The sequence below is a fragment of the Gekko japonicus genome, unplaced genomic scaffold (assembly GCF_001447785.1).
Source record: "Gekko japonicus isolate JY-2015 unplaced genomic scaffold, Gekko_japonicus_V1.1 scaffold1046, whole genome shotgun sequence".
Taxonomy (NCBI): domain Eukaryota; kingdom Metazoa; phylum Chordata; class Lepidosauria; order Squamata; family Gekkonidae; genus Gekko; species Gekko japonicus.
Genome location: NW_015168678.1, coordinates 39,404 through 67,209, shown reverse-complemented (window position 1 = coordinate 67,209; position 27,806 = coordinate 39,404). Strand labels below are relative to the sequence as shown.

General features: G+C 40.7%; 2 protein-coding genes across 3 annotated transcripts; one reads left to right on the top strand and one right to left on the bottom strand.

Annotated features, from left to right (window-relative positions):
* Positions 1 to 13,214: 13,214 nt before the first annotated feature.
* Positions 13,215 to 19,937, bottom strand: PIGX (phosphatidylinositol glycan anchor biosynthesis class X). 2 transcript variants are annotated; one of them, XM_015415384.1, is made up of 7 exons: positions 19,738 to 19,937; positions 18,947 to 19,046; positions 17,274 to 17,331; positions 16,540 to 16,681; positions 15,017 to 15,230; positions 14,676 to 14,776; positions 13,215 to 13,530 (listed from the first exon to the last, which is right to left on the bottom strand). In XM_015415384.1, the coding sequence occupies exons 2-7, from the start codon at positions 19,032 to 19,034 to the stop codon at positions 13,372 to 13,374; spliced, it is 762 nt and encodes a 253-aa protein (XP_015270870.1). In that variant the 5' UTR covers positions 19,035 to 19,046; positions 19,738 to 19,937; the 3' UTR covers positions 13,215 to 13,371. The 2 variants fall into 2 exon arrangements, with proteins under 2 accessions (XP_015270870.1, XP_015270871.1); XM_015415385.1 differs by having other exon boundaries at positions 18,951 to 19,046.
* Positions 19,938 to 20,197: 260 nt separating this feature from the next.
* On the top strand, positions 20,198 to 23,816 carry CEP19 (centrosomal protein 19kDa). The gene is made up of 2 exons (XM_015415387.1): positions 20,198 to 21,129; positions 23,455 to 23,816. Exons 1-2 carry the CDS (start codon positions 21,000 to 21,002, stop codon positions 23,814 to 23,816), a joined length of 492 nt encoding a protein of 163 aa, XP_015270873.1. The 5' UTR covers positions 20,198 to 20,999.
* The last annotated feature ends 3,990 nt before the right edge of the window (positions 23,817 to 27,806 follow it).

Genomic DNA, 27,806 nt, shown 5'->3' with positions numbered 1-27,806 from the left:
TTTAACATAAATAAACATAATTAAACATCTTTAGGCAATTTAGCATCCCTATTATTACCACACCTTTAAACTTTAAATTACACCTAATAACGCTTTCTTAATCACCACTATTATACAGAAAAAAGTTTTTAAGGTCATTTTTTCCCAACTAGGCCTATATCAGAAGAAAACAGATCATTCCACCTCCTTATATAATTTATTTTTCCTCCTACACATCTGTAATCTATTTTTCTGACACAGCGTTTCTACATGCCTTCTTCTTTTATGTGTGTACTGGTTTCCTGGTCTCCCCCTTCTGGCTCTCACAAACTTTATTTCCCACATTTCATTATCCCTTTTAAATTTCCAGGCCCGTGATTTTTTCCTTTTTGTTCTCCTACACAACATTTCTACATGTCTTTTTCCTTTATGTATGAACTGATTTCGTAATCTCCCCCCTCTAACTCTCACATACTCCAGTTCCCACATTTTGTTGTTTCTTTTAAATTTCCAAGCCCATGCTTTTTTTCTTTTCGCTCTCCTACTTCCTTCTTTTTCAATTGATGTAAGTCTTGAATAACAATAGGTTAAAAGGCGGATGGTCGGGACTAGGTGGAAACCATGATCCACTCCACTCTTCATCCCTGCTTCGGGGCAATATCAGACACACACACACACCCCCGCCGTGCCAGAGTGGGGAGGGCCGGAAAAAAGCCCCCTGCCACCGGCTCTCCCTCCCGGAGAGCCGGCGAGGGCACACCCCCCCCCCGACACCGGGAGGTACTCAAAAAAGATGAAAAGGGATCAGGCGGCTCGGGAGCATCTCGAGAATCCGCCCATCGCCCATGTTGTATCACGCATGCCGGTTGATTCTTTTCGTGATTACTACTGTTGAACAACGTTTGAGCCAAGTGGCACCTATAAAACCAACAAAGTTTTACTCAAGGTATAAGCTTTCCTGTGCTTTCCTGTGATCCTCATGAATTCATATGCTTCTTTAGATACAGTGTGTAAAATATAATAACCAAAGGTTATTTACTGTTAGACTGACCAGAAACAAGGAAAGCCCTACAAGCAAAGACTTAGGCAAACATTACGGTTCGCTGAAAACGGCATGGTTTTATATGTTAAAAGAGCATTCTCTGTTGACTAATACTTAGTAGCTCTTGTGGAACTCTACTGAGCTAGCTAGTCAAGGTGAAGAAAATAAAGGCCTGAAGCAAATGACTCGTTCCATATTAGGTGTGTTTCGCTCTATACAAGACTGTATTCATTGACCTCTGGAAGCCAAATACAGTTGTTGGTGAATCACAGGCCTGGATAAAAGTCGGATCTCCATGATTTTAAGCGGATCCTCATGAATTCATATGATTTTTACATTGAAACAAAATAAAACCACCATCATACTGTAGAACATGTCTTAGACCAGGGGTGTCAAACATGCGGCCTAGGGGCCGAGTCAGGCCTCGGAGGGCTTCTATCAGGCCCGCAGTGGAACTGGCTGTCTTCTGCTTCTTCCAGCTCTGCTGCTGATGCGTCATCGTAGGTTTGCAGCTTACGTATACACACCTGAACAGCATACTCCAAATTGCAACAGCACAGACATTTTGATGCAATAATTCAGAGCAAGAGGTGTCAGTTATCAGACACTGTTAAATAAACAAAATATTGCAAGAGTGCTAATGTTTTAAGCAAGTTTGTGTCCTTTATAAAGTTTATATCTCCGCTACCTGGCATTACATTTTATGACACACATGGGCCAGCCCACCAAGGTCTCGTTTATGTCAGATCTGGCCCTCATAACTAATGAGTTTGACACCCCTGTCTTAGACGATAGGCAACACCACAAAAATCATGCATCCACGGATTCGTGGCCCTACAGTATTCCAAAGCACGGATCTGCATGAATTCATATGATTTTTACATCAAAATGAAACAAAACCACCATCATACAATAGACCATGTCTTAGTCTATAAGCAGCACCACAAAAAGCACACATCCAAGGATTTGTGGCACCACAACAGTGCAAAAACATGGTTCTAAAGCACGGATCCTCATGGATCCCCACAATTTTTGTACTACGTCATCCCACACTCATAATCAGGTTACCTATAATATCAATAGCCACAGATTGTATAGAAAAGTCACACATCCACGGCTTCGTGGTGCCACAACAGTGAAAAAAACTGGTTTCAAAGCAAGGGTCCCAATGGATCCTCAGGGTATTTGCATTGGGTTACCCCAACTTCACAATCAAATCACCTATCATGTCCATGGGCAGAGCTCACACCACAAAAATCACGGATCCACGGCTTCATGGCAACACCATGCAACAAAAACATGGTTTCAAAGCACATATCCTCATGGATCCTCATGATTTTTGCTTTGAGTCACCCCAACATCATCATAAAATCACATATTATGTCCATAGGCACAGCTTGCAGCACAGAAATCACGGATCCACAGGTTCACAGCAATACCACGGAGCAAAACCATGGTCCGGACCATGGGTCCTTAGGAGTTTTGCATTGGTTCCCCCCAAGCTCACCATCAAATCACCCAGAGACTCAGCTTACACCACAAAAGTCACAGATCCACGGCTTTGTATCGACACTATATTGGAAAAAATGATTTTAAAGCACAGATCTTCATAGATCCTCAGGGTTTTTGCATTGGGTCACCCCAACATCACCATCAAATCACATATCATGTCCATGGTTAGAGCTTGCACCACAGAAATCACGGATCCATGGCTTCGTAGCAACACCACCCTACAAAAATGTGGCTCTGAAGCATGGATTCTCATAGATTCTCAGAGTTTTTGTACTGGGTCATACAAAACTTATCAAGTCACATATCACGTCCATGGCCACAGCTTGCACCACAGAAATAACAGATCCACGGCTTCTTGGTGACACCATGTAGCAAAAACATGGATCCGAAGCATGGATCCTCAGGGATTATGCATTGGATAACCTGAAACTCACTGTCAAATCACATATCATGTCCATGGCCACAGCTTTTCCCGCAAAAATCCCAGATCCACAGCCTTGTGGCAACACCCTGGAGCAAAAACATGGTTCTGCACCATGGATTCACATGGATCCTCAGGAATTTTGCATTGGGTCACCCCAACATCACCATCAAATCACATATCCTGTCCATGGCCACAGCTTGCACCACAGAAATAAGGGATCCATGGCTTTGTGGGACACCATGCAGCAAAAACATCGATCCAAAGCACGGATCCTCATGGTCCTCACAGTTTTTGCATTGGGTCACATCAAATCATATACCATGTCCATGGTGACAGCTTGTACCACAGAAATCACAGATCCACAGCTTTGTGGAAACACCATGCTATAAAAACATGGATCTGAAGCACGGATCCTCATGGATTCTAGGGGATTTTGCATTGGGTCACCCAAAAGCTGTGGCCATTGTCATGATATGAAGTTTAATGGTAAGTTTGAGGTGTCCCAACACAAAAACCTCAAGCATCCATGAGGATCCGTGTTCCATTACCATGTTTTTGCAAAATGGTGTCACCACAAAGCTGTGGATCCATGGTTTTTGTGGTGCAAGCTGTGGCCATGGACAAGTTCTGAGATCTGATGGTGTCTTTGGAGTGACCAAATGCAAAAACTCTGAGGATACATGAGGATCCATGCTTCAGAACTGTGTCTTTGCAGCATGATGTCACAACGAAGCCATGGATCCGTGAATTCTGTGGTGCAAGCTGTGCCCTTGGACACGACATGTGATTTGATGGTGAGTTCATGGTGACCCAAAGCAAAAACACTGAGGATCCATGAGCATCTGTGCTTCAGAACTGTGTTTTTGCAGCATGGTTTTGATAGTAAGGTGTGGATCCATGATTTCTGTGGTGCAAGCTTTACCCATGGACATGATATGAGATTTGATGGTGAGCTTTTGGGGACCAAATGCAAAAATCCTAAAGCTCCATGAGGATCCATGCTTCAGAAATAAGTTTTTGCTGAGTAATGTTGCCGCAAAGCCATGGATCCATGACTTTTGTGGTGCAAGCTGTGCCCATGGACATGATATGTAATTAGATGGTGAGTTCATTGTGACCCAACGCAAAAGCACTGAGGATCCATGAGAATCCAAGTTTTTGCAGCATGGTGTTGCCTCAAAGCTGTGGATCTATGAATTCTGTGGTGCAAGATGTGGCCATAGACGTGTTATGGGATTTAATTGTAAGTTTGGGGTGACTCAATGCAAAACCCCTAAGATCCATGAGGATCTGTGCTTTAGAACCATGTTTTTGCTGCATGGCTTTGCCATGAAGCCGTGGATTCATGATTTCTGTGGTGCAAGGTGTGCCCATGGACATGATATGTGATTTGATGGTGATGTTGGGGTGACCCAATTGAAAAACCCTGAGGATCCATGAGGATCCTTGCTTTGGAACCATGATTATGCACTTTTGCAGTGCTACGAATCCATGGAGGCATGATTTTTGTAGTGCTGCCTATAGTGTAAGATATGGGCAACGGTATGATGTTGGTTTTGTTTCATTTCAGTGTAAAAATCATATTAATTCATGAGGATCCATGTAGATCCGACTTTTACTTTTTTCCATGAAGCACCATCCATGAGTCACCCCTAATCTAGAGAAAGCAGTACACACACACCCTTCTCCAATTATGACCAGTGACCATGCAACATGTAAACATTTAAAATAGCCCTCATAGATAAAGTGACATAGAAAAAATATTTGAGGGAGGAGAACAAAAAATTCCCACGAGACAAACTTTATTTTGTATGCCCAGCTAGAAAGCAAAACTTTGTTTGCTCATTCTGTAGCAGCCATTCCCAACTCCGGACACCAGTGAGTGCTTCCAGTTAAGCGACACCAGACTGGGAATGGGGTGATTTTTCTAGACAGGCACATGCTTCCTTTTATCCTATCCATAGCACCCTCTCTGTCTAATCTATTTTCTCAGTCCCTCACTTTATATAAGAGTTAAGAAAACACATCCATTCCTACCAGTATTTCTAAAATCACTTCTCATTCAACAATATGTGTGTTAGAGAGCACAGGCTCCTGAGAGATTTCTGGCTGTCTCTGAAAGAATAACTTGTGTGCAATATAAAATAACAAAGAAGTTTGGGCCTCAGATAGCTAGCTGACATTCCAAAAATGCTTTTCACCTCAGTCCTAACATTAAACCCAGCTGACAAGTAAAAGTTGGCATCCACTGAACAGCATCCAATGAACTGCGGATTAATTGTCAAGCAAGAATTGTTGCCTCTGTACTTGCAGGTGCTAGCAGAGTCCATCACCCTCCAGCAACTGTTTATGACCCTTGTTTCTCTGATAATGATTTACTGGAGAGGTGGGTGTTGCACAAGAGCTGAACTGGGAGCAGCAGCAAAAATAATGGGAACAGCTATATACGTTGTCCTTGACAGCTGGAATCCTTGCACTTAACTCCCAAACTATTTACATGCCTTGAAGCTCTGACCTCTCATTTCACCTCAAGTTCCTTACAACAGCTGCTTTTCCTTAAAAAAATTACTACTACTACTCCTATATCTGGCTGTAAACTCCCTGACACTACTCCAAAAAACTAGATATATCATCACTTGCAACCAGTGTTCCCTCTAAGCTGAGTTAGTGTGAGCTAGCTCACAGTTTTTTAGCCTCCAGCTCACACATTTTTGTCTTGGCTCAGGAAGGATGACTCCAGAGCAAACTAATTTATGCAGTGGCCAAATCTCAGGCTTACAACTTTAATGGCAGCTGCTCACAAAGTAGAATTTTTGCTCACAAGACTCCACAGCTTAGAGGGAACACTGCTTGCAACTTCTTTAATTTCAATACACAATTTAAAGGACCAAAACAGAGCAGCTCTATCTAGTCACTGTCTCTCAACATAGCCTACACCACTAGGTTGTTGTGAAGATAAAATGAAGGTGGGAAAACATGCACACTACCTTGAGGTTCTTGGAGGAAAGGCAAGGTAAAAATGTGATTGATAGATAAACGTATATTTCCAGGACAGAGAACATAGAGGCATGGCAAGTATGGGTCTGAAGTCTCTTTAACAAGTAACTATGATTTGCCGTTAGATGAGCCTGTGAGATCTTCAGACACTCCCTCCTTTCCTTGCAGTAAGATAATTTTTATTTTTCATCAAGTTTCAGCCGACTTGCCCTGACCTGGGTAGCCCAGGCAAGCCCAATCTTTTCAAATCTCAGATCTGGCAAATTTGTGGATGTGAGACCAGAATACCAGCAGTTGGGAAGCGGGGGCAGGCTTTATTCAGCCACCTTTCTGAATATCCTCCAGGCTCCCAGTAGGGGTCAGTCACCAGAGGTTGCCATGACTTCCAGGGGCACAGAACTCACACGCACATAATACTATCTAACCATCTCATCCTTCACCGTCCCCTTCTTCTTTGACCTTCAATCTTTCCCCGCATCAGGGTCTTCTCCAGTGAGTGCTCCCTTCTCGTTTAGTGGCCAAAGTATTTGAGCTTCAGCTTCAGTATCTGGCCTTCCAGGGAACAGTAAGGGTTTATTTCTTTTAAGATTGACTGATTTGATCTCCTTGCAGTCCAGGGGACTCTCAACTCTTCTCCAGCACCATAATTCAAAAGAATCTATTCTTCGGCGCTCAGCCTTCCTTATAGTCCAACTCTCGCAGCCATGCAGTACTACTGGAAATACCATTGCTTTGACCATACGGACTTTTGTTGGCAGGGTGATGTCTCTACTTTTTATTATGCTGTCAAGGTTTACCATCGCTTTCCTCCCAAGGAGCAGACGTCTTTTAATTTCATGGCTGCAGTCACCATCTGAAGTGATCTTGGATCCTAGAAACGTGAAGTCTGTCACTGCTTCCACGACTTCTCCTGCTATTTGCCAAGGAGTGATGTGGCCGGATGTCATGATCTTAGTTTTTTTATGTAAATTATTATTTACACAAAGATTATAAAGATAAACTAATGGAATCAGATAAATGAAAACTCTTACCTTTTTGAATTAAGTATATACTTTCAAGTCCTTTTTGTTGCTCTGTATTTTCTTCCAGTGCTTTGAGGCCTAGTGAAGCCTGAGTGCCAGTATACCCACCCATGTGCAAAAACAAAACTGAAACCTTTTCTTTTCTTGTGACAATAGCACCTCCTAAAGGAAGAAATGCATCTTGTTCTTGTATTGGAGAGTTCAATTTGTAACCTAGGACTTGCTTGTCCTCAGTGTACAGAAATTAGATTAATCTGATACCATACATATTTTTTAGAAATGATTTGGAAAATATTTGAACACCTTGTTTAAATTATTTTATTTATCATGTTAAAATAGAATGTTCCATAATCAATCTTTTTATTTTATTTTTTTCAATTTTTCCAATTTTTCGTGAAAAAACAAAAAAGGCTTCAGGAAAAAAACGGGAAAAACCCAAGGTCCCCCCCCCCCCGAATTTTTCCGTTTTTTTCCCGGCCTTCACAACTCAGAATTCATCTATACAAGTGGGGATCTGGACTTGCAGGGGGTAATTGCACCTCCCACTGTCTCTGAGCCTAGCGCAGCCCCTGGGCTCTCCGGCAGCTGCCACTGGGTCCAGCTTGGAGGCCTGGGCTGCTTGGCAGCTGATCTCACACCTAGCAATGGCCCCCAGGCTCTCCCTGCATAGAGTATTGGGGTTGCTGCCATCAGGCCCAGCACGGCCCCCAGACTCTCTGAGCTGTACCACTGCAGCTCCTGGGCTGTATCAGCAGTGGCATGCTCAGCATGGATCCTGGGTTGCATGGCTGCCACCAGGCCCAGCACAGCTCCCAGGCTGCATGGCCATGACTGCACCCAGCATAGACCCCCAGGCTGCACAGCCACCTTTGATTGCCAGAGGACCCCCCCAAGTTTTTTGTTTTTTAATTTTCATATTTTTCTGTAAACCTGGGGAGTGCCCCGAGTTGGCTGAAAAATCTATTTAGTCACCACATGGCCCCAATTCGCAGATCTTGCTATCTGCAGATGGGGGGCACAAGTGGCTAATAGTATATAGATACCTTTTACTACATTTTTAAAAAATCTCTAAATTTTTCACCAGCTGAAATGGAGGAAGTTTGGAATAAAGCCTGGCAAGGTCCCCAGGCCAGATTGGGTGCCTCCTAAATGTTTTAAAAACCGTTGTCACTGGTGGGCGCCAATTTTAAAATCTGTTTAGTCACCACATGGCCCCAATTCGCAGATCTTGCTATCTGCAGATGGGGGGCACAAGTGGCTAATAGTATATAGATACCTTTTACTACATTTTTAAAAAATCTCTAAATTTTTCACCAGCTGAAATGGAGGAAGTTTGGAATAAAGCCTGGCAAGGTCCCCAGGCCAGATTGGGTGCCTCCTGAACGTTTTAAAAACCGTTGTCACTGGTGGGCGCCAATTTTACAATGCTTATTCACCAAGATTGATTCAACTGGCTAAGTCCCTGACAAATGGCAAGATGCTATTTTATTCCCTACATATAAGGGCTCATAGCACTCCCCAGCCAATTATAGACCAATTAGCCTGTTCTCCATACCAGAAAAAACAGTATGCTGCACCTACAACTAAAGTTCTGTAGCTTTACAATTTATCAGTTCCAGGCTCTGAACAAATTGGTTTTAAAAAAGGTTCATCAACATTACATCATGAATATGTGCTCTCCTTTGTAGCTGATAAATATACACCGTATCCTAAGGAGAATTTGTTTCCGAGTTTTATGGACCTCACGGCAGTCTTCAACAAAATTTCATGCACAAGGCTTTGGATCAAATTAGACCAACTGGGAATTCCTGGACCATTATGCATCTGATTGTCTCATTACATACTTGAACTGCCATGAGAATAAGATGTCAAACAACTAGTTGCCTCTCAACCCCAGTCCCTGTCACAAAAGGTGTTCAACGGGGTTGTATTTTAGCACTAGATTTATTATTTATTTATTTATTTATTTTCGCATTTCTATCCCGCCCTCCCCGAAGGCTCAGGGCAGCTAACAGGGCGTATCGCCAAATAAAACAATAAAACAGTACAAAATATTAAAAGTACATCACCATTAAAACAATTTTGGTGCTCCACTCAGCTAGTTTCCAATTTCCAAATTACAATTTCTAGAAACAAGATGGCCGCCCCCCCTGGGCGTCTCGCTCTCACCCATAATGCAGCAATTATGGGGCATTGATGGTACATGCCCCTATCCAGATGTCCATATATGGGGCGCAGATGGTAAACTAGTGCGGTGGTGGTACACTAGTGGTGGTGGAGGTTATTATATATATAACCTCCCAAATAAATTACATGCTAATCATTTTCATGTTCCTAGTCTAGCTGCACATCTTATTCTGCTTTAACTTTATGCAGATGATGCAGCTCTTCTTTCTTGTTCAAGGGTGGGATTAAGACACCTCCTCCAAGTGTTTGTTTCTTATTGCCATGATAAACACCAAATCCAAAGTAATGTGTTTCCAGAAATACCCATCATGGAAAAAAACAGACCCATGGATCCTGCATGGGCATTTGTTTGAGCAAGTGTCTAATTTCAAGAATTTAGGCCTTCATTTTGCCTCTTCTAATAACAAGGAGCTGCGGTGGCTCAAGTGGTTAAGATGCTGAACTGCAGGCTGTGGAAGGTCAGTAGTTCAGCAGTTTGAGACCCGGGTGCCGCATGATGGAGTGAGCTCCCATCTCTAGTTCCAGCTCCTGCCAGCCCAGCAGTTCGAAAGCAAGAAATTGCAAGTAGATAAATAGGGACCACTTCGGTGGGAAGGTAACAGCGTTCCGTGCGCCTTGGTGTTTAGTCATGCCAGCCACATGACCAACAGTGCTGGCTCTTCGGCTTTGAAACGGAGATGAGCACCGCAACCCTAGACTCAGATTCGACTGGCTTTCGAGCAAGGGAACCTTTACCTTTAAGTTTTTAATAACAAGAAATTTAATTATTCTTGTCTTAAGTCCACCAAAGTACGTCTAGCAGGAACCATGAGATTTTTAAAAAAATCATTCCAAAGGGCAATTAGTATTTTTTGCTCTGGAAGTCTACAAAGCAAAAATTAGATCTTTTCTGCTCTACAGGTCTCCACTCTGGTTTCCAGCTCTTACTTCCAAAACTGAATCTTTATGATAAAAATTTCTCCAGGCCCTCTTTCAATACCTAATTGCATTTCAAACTCTGACTTGTATTTAGAAGCTGGTCATTCTTCCATCTCTTTGATGATATGAAAGGCTGTGGTGAAATTTCCATTTTATTTACTAGACCTGGATTTTCTTCCTGACCTCCTAAAATGGACTAAACTTGATCCTTTTGTGTTCCCCTGGACAAGATAGTACACTAAAGACTCTCATATCTGTGTATTTCTTACCCTAGTTTTCATTCACAACTTCCTTTAGTTATGAACATAATTACTACCTTAGAACAAAGGGACCACCTTGAGTTATGCAGCAACTCTGAAAGGAAATGTGCACCCTCTTTTGGGGGACTGAGTACCTTTCTTTTCCAATCCTTCCAGATTGTCTGAAATTTTTAACAATTCCAGTTTATCAAAGACTTTTCTTCTTGGCTCAACACAATGCTATACCCCTTAACAAATTATTCAGAAGATTCTCAGGTAGCCTGATTGAACAGAGGGCCTCCCCATGCAGAAACATGGAGGCAGAACCACTTTTTTTTTTAGTTGTGATTTATATTCCTCAATAAGTTCAAATTTTAATTCTGTTAATATCACTCTTCTCCTTTTTTCCTCATGATTACCATCTAATGTATGTTGTCTGTTAAAAGATAACAATATCACCCTCTCCATAGCCCATTATCTAATTACAGCCTCAAAGATCTGTCCAAAGACATAACTAATTTTCACCTAGATGCTAATTTGCATACAGGTGATCTTTTGGCACTGGAACTGGAGATACTAATAGCCAAGTCAGCCAAATCTTTGGATGCTTAAGTCCAGTGACTGGACCTGTGAATAGGCAAGACAGATCTTTCTACAAACCCAGGTTTGCAGAATATAAAATTTGAAACAAAAACATTTTTAAAAAAACTTCAAAAATGATATATTAATTAGGACAGTTCATTAAAACATTAACTCAATTTAAAATGTAGTTGACTGGTTTAAATATCTACTGGCAGCTTGGTAAATAGTTTCTTCTTTCAGTGTCTGCTGGGCTCATGCCAGGGAGGGCGGGGCCTGCCCACCCTCCAAAGTAGCCATTTCCTCCAGGGAAACTGCATTGACAACCTCCAGGTGAGGGCTGGAGATGATCTGGAAGGACAGTTATCTCCAGAGGACAGAGATCAGCTCTCCTGGAGAAAATGGTGGCGTCTATGGCATTGTATCCTGCTGAGGTCACTTCCTTCCCCAAACCTTACCCTCCCAAGGCTCTATCCCCAAATCTCCAGGAATTTCACAAACTGGAGCTAGCAACTCTAAGAGAAACTGCTTTATGTAACTGGAAGATCTGTTGTGAGTCCTGGAGAGCCGCTTCCACCGCTGCTGATATGCACAGCAGGAAACGTGTGAGGTCAGAAGAGTAATGGAGGCAGAAAGAGAGTGATGGGGTAGAGACAGACAAAAGAAAGAGTGATGAGTTGGGGGACAGAAAGAAGTGACAGGCATGGAGGAGGGAGAGAGAGAGAGAGAGAGAGAGGGAGAGAGGAGGAAGCATAAGTAGGAATGGCATAGCCACTCCTGCGAGTTTCTTGCAAGTTCCCACTTGTATGTATGTAACACCTTTAATAACATCTTACCATAAGGTATTTAACTTGAAGTGGTTGAGCACACAATTACAAAAACTGCCTTTCAATGCATTGGTAGGAGCAGATGCAAAATACAGAACTCTCTGAAGTTGACATTACATTAAAGGAAGTCAAAGTCAAGGCTCACAACTGACTGCTCATCACAAGCAACAGCTGCTCATAAGCATAATGAGCAACAAAAATAATCCCTCTGCAATTGTTTTAAGGGCTCCCTTCCCCCTAACAGATGCAGAGCAGTCTTTACACTGAGGTAGTCACTAAAGCATTCTCTCAGCTATCATCATTCAGCACTTTGTTCAAGGAGCACAAAAGACCAGTGTCTCATTCATAGGACTGAAAGAAGTCAGAAAAAAAGCTTTTTAATGAACTTCTGATGAAAATCCAGACAGAATACCAAAAGGGACAAGGAGAGCAGTACAGTTGAGATATAACCTTTCTGAATGAATTCAGGTTATACTGATGTACTGCAGTACAAAAATAAAATGCCTACTTTTATTCTACTGATATTTTATATCTTCCCTCTACTAATATGGGAGATAGGCACATTTTCTTTATGAACCGTGTTTTACATGCTAGCAGCCATTTAATGCCCCCTAGTGACATGTGAAGCTTGTTGAATATAGAAAAATTAGTAATCTTTGGCACTGCTCAGTTTTTCCATTAATGAAACAATTTCCTCTCTGTATTTCCTTGTATTTTCAAAACTATTGATTTTCCAAGTGTTCTCTCATTATTTGGAATAATTCCATCAACTCTATCATCTTCTGGGATTCAAATTAATTCAACATATGGTTTACATGAACATTTGAGACTTCATTCTAAAGTGTTACTTCTCCACATAGAATTCAATTTTGTCCACGTGATTGATCTCTCTTATTAAACATTCATAAAATTAACAGCAGATAATTTTTCTGATGCTCAAAGAAATTCTCCTGTTCTGCATGATGCTAAACTGCGTACAAAGCAAAAATAAATGAATATCTTGTGACAGTATAATCACAACATTTTCCCCCAGGTTAAGCTTTTTTATTTATTTTAATAGATTTATATCTTCTCTCCCCCAGTCGCTAATGAAGCTTAGCAAGAGCTTCCATTATTCAGACATACATATAGATTCTCATTTTGCATTAATTTTATATAGGAGGTAGCTGGTTTGAAAAAGACAGACACATAGTTGTTCAAGAAGAAATGTCGGAAGTATAGAGTGAAATGTAATAATAATGTAATGCTCAAATTTTAATATAAAATTCAAGTCTAATCAGGAAAAATACAATTCACTAGATATGCTAAGCTAGATAAATACCTGTAATAGGCAGGGAGTTACAGGTTTTATTAGTTCCAGATTAGCAGCCATGTAAGTCTTTAGCAGAAAAATAAAACACAAATCCAGTGACACCTAGAAAATTAACAGAATTTATTCCAGAATAAGCATTTATGAGTCAGAGCTCATTTTATCAGATTGCTCAACCCAGGGGAACAGATTTCTCTAACAGAATCAAAGTACAGAACAAATAGTGATGCTGTGCCAATCACAAGACTGTTCTTCACTTCCCATATCTTGTTTGATTGGTCTGTTTAGACAGTTTGACAGTTTTTCCATGAAGATTCAATAAAGTCTTGTTTCATTTCACAGTGAGCTCTGAACAAACAAGAACTCTCCATGCTTTAATAAAGATGAAAGAATAAGGCTGGAGCACAATATAGTAGTAACAAGAGTCCCTGTGCATACTAAGGTAACATGATGTTTGAGCCCAACTGGTATTTGCAATTCCAGTTCCTGGTTTACCTAAAAGGAAAAGGAAAATTAAAAGACAAACTCTTTATATTTCATATAACCCATATTTGAACAAGATGGGTAGCCGTGTTAGTCGGTCTGTAAAAGTTAGAAAAGAGTAAGAGTTCAGTAGCACCTGAAAGACTAATAAAATTTGTGGTAGGGTATGAGCTTTCATGAGTTTTCAGATGCAGCTAGAATATGAGTCTATCTGTCCTATATATTGGAAAATGGAGTGATTTCAGATGCCAAATGACATTAGCAGGCAAAAGAATAGCAGGTGTGATTGGATTAGGTGTGGCATGCACAGAGGTAGTAGGCATGGAGAAATCAACATTGCTACCTCTCTGCATACCACACCTGCTATTGGGTGCTACTGGACTCTTACCATTTTCAAATGACTTCTAGCTTAAGTACTGTAGTCTAGCCATCTGTTTCAGCACTTTCTATTTTAAAAGGTTCTCTACATCAACCTCCTTTAATATTTAATTCGTACAGCACTAAAACAATAATGTGGAAGACAAACATCTCCCATAAACCAGCCTATCCATATGGAAACTTGGACTACAATCTTGTGCTCAAGTAGTACACAAAAGTCAGCATGAAGCAATCTAACTTGTGTTCAAGAACGTATCCTTGGGCTTGAATCCTATACCTCTGCCCCCCACACATTTATCTTTGGGTGTTGCAGAGGCAATCCTCCATTGTGGCATTTACAACCTCTGTGCTAGGTACTTTGGGCTCACAGAAACACTGGAAACTGTGCTCACAGAAGTGCCTAATGCCAAAGAAAGAAAGCACCACAGAGGATTGCCTCCACAGTGCCAGAGAGAAGTGCATATAGAGCAAAGATATACAATCCCAAGCCCAAGTTACTTTTTGCTGGGTTGGATCGAAACCAGATGTTCCAGTGACAGAATGGAACTTTCCTGCCTCCGCCATACAACCACAGCCCACTAACCTACAAAAAATTCTGTTCCTGAGGGATAAGTGACCCTGAGGAGTGACATAAGGGGTAAGTGTAGGAGGAAGTGGTGGAAATTGCCAATTTAGTCTGGAATAAGATCCAATCTACTGTCAATAGACGGAAATAAATTAATTTCAGGATCATTATGGACATTTAATATAGCAATATATTTTAGGAATAATCAACGTACTAGTTGGAACTTCACGCTGTCCCAATGGCAGTTATGCATATTCTTGCGAGAACATGGTTCTTCTATTTTGGTTTCTTTCAAACATTCCATTGATAGCAAGCCTAGGCGAAATAAAGTAAAAAACCACAAGAATCAAACCTAATACCGCGGAAATCATTTCACTTTAAATTTTAAGTACTCCTTTCCTCAATTCAGAATGCCTGCTTAGGTCTCTCCCTCATAGTTCTACTGAAATATAAGACCCCACCCCCAAGATTTATGATTCCAAAGTGCCTTTTTAATTCCTGTTCCTCTTGTTACCCCTTTCTCATTCCCAAAAGCAGGTGGTCAGTGTTTCTTACGTTTCTGGCAGTGGACCAATATTTCTGGATTCTTCAGTATGGCAGAGATTTTTCCATCAACCTCTGCTGGTTGGTGATATCGGCAGTGCACGGGTAACATTGCTCTAAAACAGTAATAGCATTCAGGATCAGGCTTCATGTAAACGAGAACATCAGTTTCAGTGGCTAAATACTCAGGAACTTCCAAATCTATATAATCACCAATCTCCAAAGCCTGCACACAAAAAAGCATAATAAAAAAGCACAATCATGTTGTAGAGATTAGTATCAACGTTTACCTGACTCACTGAAAAGCCCCAAGGCTGATGCCAGTGTCATATTCTGGTACTTGTGCCTTAACAATGTAAGTAAAGATTCAGCTGAAAACTGACAAAGGGGTCAAAGGTCAAATATTTGCTATGCAGATCTTTCAGAATGCCCAAAGCAGTCAGTTATCTCATCTCTCTGGAAAGATAAAAGCTCATATCTTCAATGGGTTTTTTAACCACTTTTTATTTGTATCTTTAACAATACAATCCAAAATTCAGGTGGGTAGCCCTGAAGCAGCAGAACAAAGTTTGAGTCCAGTGGCACCTTTAAGACCAAGTTTTATTCAAGGTATAAGCTTATGTGTGCAAGCACACTTCTTCAAGTAAAGTGAAACAGAATTTCCTCAATCGTAACAGTTGAGGAAATTCTGTTTCACTGTATCTGAAGAAATGTGCTTGCACACAAAAGCTTTTACCTTGAACAGAACTTTGTTAAGGAAATTGCTTCATTTTATCTGAAGAAGTGTGCTTGCACATGAAAGCTTATACCTTGAATAAAACTTGGTCTTAAAGGGGTCACTGGACTCAAACTTCGTTCCAATGTAATCCTAAAAAGACTTTCCTGGGAGCAATCCTTATTGAATAGACTTGCTTATGCTTGCACTGTAAAACTATGAGCACAAAAATACAACACTAGAGTCGTCATTCTCAGTAACATTATGAGAACCCTCCCTTGTATCTTCATAACACTGTTGTTCAGTGGTCTTCACCTGAGTGAAGCCCAATTACTTCACATTTTACTTTTGAAAAAAACCTTTGAGAAATCATTTTTTCTTCACAAAACTGCTTTAATGAATAAAAGCCTGGTAAACATTTGAGGATTTCCTCTAAACTGGGAGCACTGTCCTCTAAACCTGAAGTAATTGTTTAAGGTATTTTCATAAAAATTGGTACTGGAGAGTTACAGTTCCATCAAACAACAGATATGCAAGATGATAAATATTTCAAATATTAAGGTTACTTCAACCTCAAAAACCTAAAAATGTAAAAGAAATGCTCTTCAAAGAGAGAAAAAGATCAAATACATCAACTTCCACTTGATTAAATTCAGTTTAGGATACTTACAGATTGGGGGTATGGTACATAATCTATCTCCATCCAACAAGAGCTGAGTGCTAGTATGTCACTGGAACTGTGTGTATATTTACTGGAAGCCATTTTGTGTATTTTCCCCAAATTATCTTCCCTTGGCTGAACATCAACCCAAAGTCATACCTCAGTAATATTATGTCTATTTAAAGACATCAGTTCATAGGGGTCCACATATAATCCTTTTGGAAGGTGAATTTTAATTGCCACCATGCAGCTTCCTGTGCCTTCATCAACTGTACCGAGTTTTACCCTACTCAGGAGATCTCTAACATTAAGAAAAAGAAAAAGACAATTTAAAAGCTCTTCCAATGCATGTTAAATTCACGCCAAAGATTTCAAACAAACGCTCTCAAAGGAATAACATTTTCACTTCGGCATGTATGCTTGAAACTGTATGTTATACTACTGCTATTGTGTTCTAGGGTTGCAGTCCTCCCCACTGAACTCATTTCTTAACATGCACTTATAAAATCAGATTTTATGTTCTATTTTCATCCCTGTTCACATTCACACTATAAAGCATTGTTGTCCTCTCTATACTAGTGGAGGACTGTAGCTCAGAAGTGCTCCCTGTCTAGTTCAGCATGTGCAATGACTGTATAGTGTACAACTTCAACAGAACTAGGTAGTAGACGGAACAACTTATAAATCCATATGGCCAAGCACAGCCTGGAACTTATATTGACAATTACATACCTACCACAAGTCCATTTTATTTAGCATAAATCATCAGCTCACTTGTTCATTTGATCATATGCATATTGACTAGTTAGATGGGTGAAAAAGTTTGAAGGATTTCAGTCTTTATAACCATTAGAACAGAAGCACTGTTTAATACCTGGTTGTCAGGAACTCACCTGTGAAAGCCATCTTTCAAGAGCCATTGTGTGACTTCTGGACAAGAATCCTGTGCAGCTATAAGAGGAAACAAAAAGTGCAACAAGAATCTCTTATCATCATCATCAATACTGACATATTTTAGTATTTGAATATTCTTCTAAAAATTTGACTAGTGTCCTTTGTGAAAGAGATTAAAAAACAAACTGCAATCATTATAAATTAAATTACCTCCTGAACTGATGGCAAACAATAGACCTTTAAATCTAGCCTTGAAATTTATCACTTGCTGCTTGCTAGGCTAATCAAGAGGCACCTGCTCAAACCTGCCCACCACCATTTATGTACGTATTTATTTCCAGCAGCCACAACAGTTCTGTCACGTTTTTCTCCATGAGGGAAGAAATAATGAGGTGGTCTTGACTATTTTGAAACAGTTACAGTGGCTGTCAGTTTGTTTCAAAGTTCAATTCAAGGTGCTGATTATGACCTTTAAAGCCCTTCCACAGCCTGGGGCCCATATATCTGAAGGTCTGTCTCCTCTCATATGTTCCTGTGCCTCAACTAAAATCTTCAGGCTGGCACCTGCTGGCTGTTCCCCAAATTAGGGCGGCCCACTTGGCATCAATCAAACCCTGGCCTTTTCCTTAATGGCCCTTCTCTGTGGAATGGTCTCCTTGAAGATATGAAAGGAACCCCCTTCAATGGAGATCTTCAGGAAGCACTACAGGGCTTGTTTGTTTGCCAGGGTTTTTGATGGGATATAAACAGCAGACATTTTTTATTACTTTTAATTTTTTATTACTTGGAAGTTACCCCAGGCCAAGAGGAAAGGCAGCATGTGTATTTTTATAAAATAAATAAGATGATCTAGCTGCTGACTGGTCTCCCCTGCCTCCAATCTGAGAGAATACCGAGCCTTGCAGCACCCATTTATTCCTATCTGTGCTCTGTGGCAGAGACACACACAGAGAAAAATAGGTTAACAACATCCAAAAACCTCCATTCTGTCATTCTGTCCTCCTGAACAAGAAAACATCTCTAGTTGCTGACTAGTTGCTGTATTTTTCCTTCTCTGACTAAAGAGAAAGATCTCACAGCCAGTGAGAGCCAGTGTTGTACAGTTGTTAGAGTGTCAGTCTAGGATTTGAGAGACCTGGGTTTGAATCCACACTCTTCCATAGACGTTTTCTGGGCTGTCACACATTCTCAGCCTAACCTCACAGGGCTGTTGTGAGGATAAAATGGAAAAAAGGAAAACATTGTAAAGCACTTTCAATCCCCACTGGGAAGAAAAGCAGGATAGAAATCCAGTAAATAAACAAATCAACTGAAGAAAGTATGGACTGCCACAGCTGGATCTAAGTGTCCACACCTATTGTGCTTATTCTCCAAGGCTATTAGGTCTATGCATAGACTCTAACCACTTCACAGACTTCAGTGGGACTGCTCCACAGCACAGAAGACTTATACATATTTATAATAAAGATAAACTGACTAAATATGCAATGCAAGTTAGAAGTTGGTTAAAATTAATAATGTGAATACAGTGCATGAATGTAAACATGTTAAATAAAAATGTAACACTAGATTCCATAATTAAGCACAATATGACATCGCATTCAATGCACTAGCAAATTAGTGTTATATTCAGTTTGCTCACTAAATATAGGAAAAACAGATTTCAACTTACATACATCTTCTGGCATGAAAACAAAGAACACAATCCAAAGTGCAAAGGTACCCAACTGAAGGAGCACATGGTTTTTCCATTGAGACATCTTGAAATAAAGCTAAAAGGAAAAAAATCAGATGTCTAGCAGCTATTGCTACAAAGTTTAGAGTTGTTTTTGTTCAAATTGCCACTTTTTGATTTAGAACAACCCTTTACTGTTTGACTCTCATGACAAAGAGACAATAAGCACAACTACTGCTTTAAAACCATATGCATTGTTTTGATCAGCCACATAGCTTCAGCCCAGGACTATATTAGTATGCTTTAGTACTAACTTGAAGTCCTTACATTTCGAATTGCAGTAGAATACTGAGAAATCTGGAGCTAAATTCTGGGTGTAAGGTCATGTGCACACACACTTCTTAGTGTAAAAAGTAAAGGTTCGCTTATATCCCAAATTAAACTTTATTGGTCATAAAGGTGCCACTGGACTCACTTATTTCAGATCTCAGTCACTCTGTGACAGCAGGCTATTTATTATTTATCATATCTGCATGTAATCCTTGTATTATCCGCACACGTGTCATCTACACACATTTAGCGTGTTGAGTCCGACGAAGGCGGCTTGCAATCCTCAAAAAGCCTGAGTCAAGCAAAGTACACTGAAATCAACAGAAGTTTCTCCCTCGTGGTGGAAGCAGTTTGGCCTCATCCCCCTAACAACGGTGGTAACCCACTAAACAAAACTAATTTTCTGCGTACAAGAAGAGCAAAGATTCTCCGTCCAACCTTCTCTCCTAAATACTCACAGGAAGCTACTTTGAAAGCGGGAACAGCGAGCGCATCTTTCTACCGTGAGAAGAGGCTCCAACCGGGAACCCCCGACATCTCCCGACAGCAGCAGGCTGGAGGCTCGCAGAACCTGGATAGACTCCCCTTCCCGCCTGTACTGAGACAGCACCTGCCTGCAAGCACCCACTGCGGTCCTTTGCCAACCCCTCCTGCTCCGTCAACCAGAAGGAGGAGACTAAAATATCAGCATACTTAGTACCTCCCACATATGGAGGGATTTCTTCTTACGTCATCCACGCGTCGCCTTGTCGGCGCACGTTCAAGGCCCTCTTCGGGGAACTATCGTATCCGTGCCTGCTTAGAAAGACCTCGCCGGTCAACGGTTTTCCTTAGGTGACCCCAAAATGATATTAATCAAGTGTCAAGCAAAGGAAGTAACAAACAAAACCTTAAAATCGTCGCAAGTTTCTTTTTTCCCTTGCGGGCATTTGTGTAAACAGAATTTACTGAGGGGCCTGACATGGTGACGGCTCCGACCGGTCGTTATGGTGATGAGTCCGAGAAGAAAGAGGGTTTTCAGTGAAGCCGTTCGTGAGGAACCTGCAGAGTAAAAATAAAACTTGTTGTAGTACCTACTGTACATGTGAACACGGTCAAATTACTAGGTCTCAGCTCTGACACGGGTCTCTCTCTCTCTTCTAACCACTCCTCGTTTCGGAGCGCAAATCCAAGAGTCAGCGATCCAATGCGAAATCAAGAACTCTTGCCGTTCCACAAGACAAAGCAAGCAACCAGATCTCGGCTCATCTCGTTTCAGAAATAAACTGCATTAAAGTAGAGGGGTCTCTGGAGTAACGGCTGTATGAAAGACACGTCCTCTAGATGATAAAGTAGGAGCTTTGCGTGCAGTTAAGTGTGGTGTGAATCACCCAACGCCACAGAATTTGCCCTGTGAATTCTTTAGTCCTCTTGAAGACAGTGTTTAAAAAACTGCCTGACATTTGTGATTGGCAGCAGCTGCTTTCTCCAAAATTTTAATTTGGTGCAACATTTAAGCATGTCTCATTGAAGCCAGCTGTGGTTGAAATGGCATTTAATTTTTTTAATTTTTCCCCCCTAAATCCTTTTTTGAAGGATAACTTTTAAACAAATAATTAGGAATTTCCTGGTCCTTTTAAATTTTGCCCTTTCATTTCTCTTTTTAACAAATGTATTTCAGATTACTACATTGGCACATATGAGACTGATATTTTTGGATTAAAGCTATAGAGGAGCTGGGATGTCTTTCGTTGCAAAAAAGTGTGGCATTCAGTTGCAGCCTCCATCTATTATTTTAATTTACGAAGATCAGGTCAGAAGTAATATACGGAAGCGCATCATGCCTGTCCGGAATTTCTCCAAGTACTCAGGTATGGCATGTTTATTCTGCTAGTTTATAATTGGCCCATTTCTGAAACAGGTAGCTATAACCATCATTTATTTATTTATTTATACATACATGCATACATTCATTCAATTTGTAGACTGCCCTCCCCTGTGCAAAGGGCTCAGGGCGGTGAACAACAGTTTCAACAGATACATTGACATTCAAGTTGAAAACAGTTAAAATGCTAAATAATACAAAACTACTTCAGATGACACTTAAATAGACCAATTTGTATCTTTACCCCATGGGAACAATCTGGAAGCATTGTTGTTGCCTTCAGCTTGATTATATTGGTTCCTTTCTAGGGTTATGTCCTATCTCTGGGGAGGGTGGGGTATACATTTAATAATAAATAAATACAAATAAAATCTATCACAGTTTTGCAAGGTTGCAGAAGAAGTTGTTTGTAGTGCTGATTGGCTGGTCTCCTGTGATGGCTTCAAGAAACTGGTCCTAGAATTTATCAGAGCAGCTTAGCATTTTTTAAATTCCCACTTTATCAGTAAAGTGATGAGTGCACAGATAAATTAATATCTGTTCATATGGCACTTGAAAAAACAAAGGAAAACAGCATGGGGTGGAGGCAAGCAAAATTAACAGCTGAGCCTGTGTTTCGTTAGTATTTCACTATTGGAAAACCAGGCTTATCTCATAGCTAAGGGAATATGTCCTAACCTGGATGGCTCAGGCTAGCCTGATCTTGTCAAATCTCAGAAGCTAAGCAAGCTTAGTACTTGGATGGGACTGGAGACCATTATGGAAGTCTAGGGCTGCTAGATAGAGGCAGGAAATGAACATCTGTTACCTTGAAAACCCTATGACATCTTTATAAGTTGGCTTGACAGCACTTTCTCTCACCACCAAGGCACTATAAGCTCTCTTTTTATGACATCTGTCATATCCCTTGATTTGAAAGTTATATTCCATTATACAGCACAAGAAAATGTACATGGACAGAAACCTAACATGTACCCAGTACTTTAGGTTTGGCTGTGGGCAGAAGTGGTGATGGTACTCTTATGCTTTTTGCTGCATCTTTTTTCCCATTAATCTTGAGAGACCATGTAGCAAGGCGAGCATCTTGTCCATCTGGTTCATGCAGGGTTTTTTACTCCTGTTTGTTGTGCACTTGTACAGCCCCTCAATTTGCTGCGGTTATTTATTGTACTACTCAGTTGTATAATTGCTTAGTTATATAAAAAGGAGGAGAGAAAAAAGTGATGTAAGCCACTTTAGGTCCTCATTGGGGGGAAAGGCAGGATATAAGTGAATTAAATATATAAATAAAAATATATTAAAATTTTCCAAGTGGGGAAGGGGAGGAAGAAGCTGTAAAAATAGAGAAAGAAAAGGTGTCAATCTAGAAATGATATAGGCAGGTGACTAGGACCTGTGATATTATTTGAGATATGCAGGTATAAAGAAAAACAAAGATGAAAGGAAACAAAAAGAGAACATACTGTGTGATGTCAGCTTCCTTACACAATGTACAGCAGGGCAAAGTACAATATGACCTTACAGAAGGCTCCATGTCCAAGTGACTTTCAGCAACAAATTCACTTTGAAACTTTAAGCTGAAGTATTGACCTTTCTAGCAGTTGTGTATTTGTGACACATCAGCAACAGAAGTGCTTCCTAGTAGTCTGCCAGATACCCATCAGATTAATGTCTGATCAGTTTGCAAATTACAGGCATGTATCTGCAGCCAAAGGTTTTGGGAGTTTTTGTTTGCTTGTTTTTGGTCCCAGTCACACGTGGGGGAAGCAAGGCTATTTAACCCGGAGGAAAATTGACCCACTGTTGCGCGATCACATGGTTCTTTGAAGCTGCAGGCATAGCCCGCCACTGCGTGATCAGACGCAATCACAGGTGAGTTGTTTTTTGGGGGGTTTTTTTGCTGTTTGTTTTTGATTCGCTTAAACGGAGGATCAGTGAATCACATCTCCACACTAAGGGCTTCCTACGGCAGTATGCGATGATGCGCATACTGAGAAGGGGGAAAAAACGGCACAGAGTCGGGATGGCCTGATCAGACCATCCCGATGCCATGAGAGTGCGGTGGAGCGATCACAGGGGAAAGTCCATCTGTGGCCCGTAGCAACCCATTTGATACTGGACTGTCCGTGGTATTTTTTAACTCTGCTTCTTCGGCAGAGCAAGATGGGTTGCCGATGGGTGCGGGACGCTTGCCAGATGTTCCCGTGTGATCACGCCCTTAAAATCTGCCCGGGATTCTTGCCTATCGCGCGGCTAATTCTGCATGTGATCGGGACCTTTGTTAGCTTTCTTTGCTTTCTTTTTGGTGCAGATTGCAGGAGGGCAGCAGAACAGCTAAAGAATAATCCTCGACACAAGACTTACTTGGAAGGGGTCTCAATGGAACAGTTGCAAAAGTTGTACAGTTTGCTCAGAGGCCATTTGGGAGGACAAAGTTTGACTCAGAGTCTAGAACAAATTCAGCTGAAGGAAATAATTGACCCTGAGGAGAACCTGAACAAACTTGATGACAAGGAGCTTGCCAAAAGGAAAAAAATAATGGATGAGCTGTTTGAAAAGAACAGGAAAAAGAAGGATGATCCTGGTTTTGTCTACAATGTAGAAGTGGATTTTCCACAAGATGAGGAGCTTGAATCCTGTGGCTGGGATGCGGATTCAGATGATGAATTTTGACCCGTGCCTTGGATTTTTGGAGTCTTGTTACAGTAGAAAGGAATGTCTACATGTACTGTTGAAAACACACGGTTTTATTGTAGCAACAGAACTTGTTTAATCTTACCATTCAGTCATACTATCAAGATAGATCAAAACGTTTTTTTTTCTCTTTACATGTTTTACAAGATGAGAAAAAATTCTTCTGAGATTGTCTGTGAAAAAGATATGGCCAGACTCAAATAGCTGTTTTACCTACCATTGGTTAGTTCTTCACACTGGCATGTAACCTTTTAAATTAAAATAACAGATCTGCCTCCACAAAACTTCTGTGTGCAGTTTTAACTTTTAAAAACCTGTAACAGTGCAGATAATGTTATGTCTTGTATTGCTTCACATGTTCCTTTCAGTTTGCTAGGAAACCATAACTTGTCTGTTGAGCTATCTGGTTTTTGTGTGCTGTTCTTTTTCAGTTAAACAAGAATATCTGCTACAAAATATTACACTTATATACTATTGTTCCATACAAAAATCATATGCCCTTTGCTTTATGGAAAACAATCAGCATGGTCATGAGAACATTAGAGTTTAAATTTGTTGTTCTTAGCTGATCTGTCTTGGAAATCTCACTTTAAAGCTGTGCTTAATAATGTAAAAAAATGTATTCCAAAGGTGGCAGATATGTACCTGGAGCTCTTCAGATTTTCAACCTGCAGTTCTGCAGTTTAGAGAAATACAGTTACAGAGAAAATTTAACATTCCACTCTCCCAGTTTCTGAGAAAACTAATGAATATTCCTTATTGTGTTTCCAATGTTGCCTTGCTGGCAGAATTTGGACAGAAGTCATTGGAGGCTAGAGCATGGTTCCTTGCTTTTAAGCTGAGGATAAGAGTTTTGTTCTCTGAAGAGAGCCTACATGCTCTACTGGAAAAAGCCTATTTTAAATCAACATGGCTGAAAATGGTGGACGATAAACTATTATTAATTGATATGATCGCCCAAAATATATTGGCCCAAAGAAAGCATGATTCTCTTAACTTGATTAGGAAACGTATCTTGGAGATTGATCATCACAGTACCTTACTGAGAGGCCGTCATGTTTGCTCTTTGTTTTATGGCATCCCCCTCCCCAATGTACTATCTTCTTATTTCTGTTATCTCTCAGCTCCAGGGTTTGGTAGGACATTCTTGTTTGCTAGGTTGAACATCATTCCTTCCATGGTTTTACAGGGCAGGTTTGCTGGCAAGGTATATTCTGACAGAATGTACCCTGGTGGCCTGAAAATGATCAATACACCTTTCCACATTTTGCTCCAGTGCCCCATGTTTGTGACTCTCAGGAACCACTATATTACGTCCTTATTAAGCAATCATTTACTTCCCTATTCTTCGGAAACTGTTTTCTTCTTACTCAAAGGTAATGACTCGAAAATTACATTGGGTGTGGCTAAATATAAATCAGTCCTTTTAATTCTTGTTTCCAAATAGAATATCTAGAAATTTTCTGCTGCTCAGGATTATATGTCTGTGAACTTCTAGGGTTGAACGGAAAGGGTTTTTTTAATTTAAAAAAGGGGGGTAGAAAAATAGGTTGTACTGTGTTGAAAGTAATTCTTGTCATGGTTTCACAGTGCATGGAAACTTTTGTGCCTAAGAAGTTACTACTTAGAAGTCAAATTATTTTTGTATGTGCTGCTGATTTGAAATCTTTATTATTACACTGCTTACCTCCATAATATCTCTATGATTAAATGGTCGGACGTGAAGAAACAGCTGACCAGTAAATATGTTGTCGAAGGCTTTCACAGCCGGAGTTCATTAGTTGCTGTAGATTTTCCAGGTTGTGTGGCCATGGCCTTGGCATTGTAGAACCTGACATTTTGCTAGTAGCTGTGACTGGCATCCTCAGAGGTATAACACAGAAAGATGGAGTACTCTCTAATTTCCTGACCTTCTGTCTTTTCAGTGGTGGTGGATGAAACTATTTCCCACCAGACTGAAATGGTGTTGGGATTGGATAAAAATTTGAGCAGTTATACAGCACTGATGAAGCTCTGCAAGAGTAGAGCCTGACATCGTTGCAGAAAAATAACAAGAGGTTCAGACAGAAAATCCCTGGGAGCAGACAGCAGGTACTAGTGAATACACATATTCTCCAGTCCTTACATCTGTATTCTTACCAAGAATGGCTATTCGGTATTTTAGTGTATTTCTTATTTGGAATAGTAGATTGGAATAGTGATTATAATGTAATGCAAATAATATTAGAATGTAGTATAATTTAGAATGGTAGATTGAAATTTATTTCCCTGGTCTGGTGGCAGAGGAGATATAACATTGTACCTTAAAGAAACGGATGTTAGTTACCTCCATTCTTGAGAGGAGACTGATGGAGCATAACAACTGGGTCCCAGTCAATTACTCTTAGCATCCCACAACTAAGAAGGATACAGTTATATATTAGTCTCCAATTTTGATATATTTATTTGCCTCACTGTTCCCCCCACCAAATTGAATCCAAACAAATGGTGACCATATAAACTAAGCTTGTTATTCCTGTTTAGTTCTCACATCTGTTATTATGTTATGTGCTAATTTGCTGTTCACCCTCTACCTATATGTATGGACTGATAACTTCCATTTCAGTGTGTCTGAGGAAGTGAGTGTGCACATGAAATCCCACACCTTGAATAAAACTTAGTTGGTTTTAAAGGTGCCACTGGAATCAACCTTTGTTTTACTGCCTCAGACCAATACGGCTACCCACCTGAATCATAGTTAAATTCAGATTATTGTTCTGTACTCTAATTGGAGCTGCCTTTGTAGAATGTTCAGAAACTCTCAATAGGTTCAGAATGTGGCTAACTGCAGTACCTGTGAACATATGAATACATTAAGCTTCCTTATACTGAATCAGAACATTGGTCCGTCAAGGTCAGTATTGTTTACTTAGAGTGGCATCCAGGGTCTCAAGGGATTGAACCTGGGAACTTTTACATGCCAAGCAGACACTCTACCACTCAGCCACGGTCCCTGTCATGAAAGCAGCTTGGATGGAGCATATAATTATGATACTCATCTAAATTGGCTGCCTGTTCTTTCTCAGGCCCAACTAAAAGTTCCAGTATTGATCCCCAACCTGGATAGCCCAGGCTAGCCTGATCTCGTCAGATCTCGGAAGCTAAGCAGGATCACCCCTGGTTAGTATTTAGATAGAAGACCACCAAGGAACTCCTACACAGAGGAAGGCAATAGAAGCCATCTCTGAATGTCTCTTGCCTTGAAAACCCTGCAGGATCACCATAAGTTGGCAGCAACCTGACAGCAAACAAACAAACAAAAAAAGATCCTTGACACTCTAACAGGTTTTTCAATGGTGGCATTATGCACGTGGACAGCTCTCCCCGGGGGAATCCATCCAATAGTGGTTGACTAAGATAAATCCGGGGGGGGGGGGGGGGGGGGGGGCTGTGGTTTAGTAGTAGAGCATCTGTTTGGCATTCATCTCTGGCATCTCCAATTAAAAGGATCAGATTGTAGGTGATGTGAAAGATCTCTGCCTGAAACCTTGGAGAGCCGATAGCCACTGTCAGTCAGAATAAACAATACTGACCTTCATGGACCAACAGTCTGATTCAGTATGAGGCAGCTTCATTGTGGCTGCCATCCCCACCACCACCACCGGAGGGCTTTTTCAGGCTTCCAAAATCATCACATCAAACCAGAAGAATCTGAAGTGAGCGGTGACTCATGAAATCTCATACCCTGCCAGATATTTTATTAGTCTTTAAGGTGCTACTGGACTTTTGCTCTTTTCGACTACATCAAACCAATTTGAGGAGAATGCCTTAGAGGAGGGGAAACCCAGGAGTGATTAGGGAACCATGTCATGTGGCTACTAAAAAAAATCCACTCCAGATTGGGTACCAAATTGGGACAAAACCTGAATGCCGAAGCAACATGAAAGAAGCATTTCCAATTGCTGAAAGAGGAAGCTTTTAAGAGGTTGT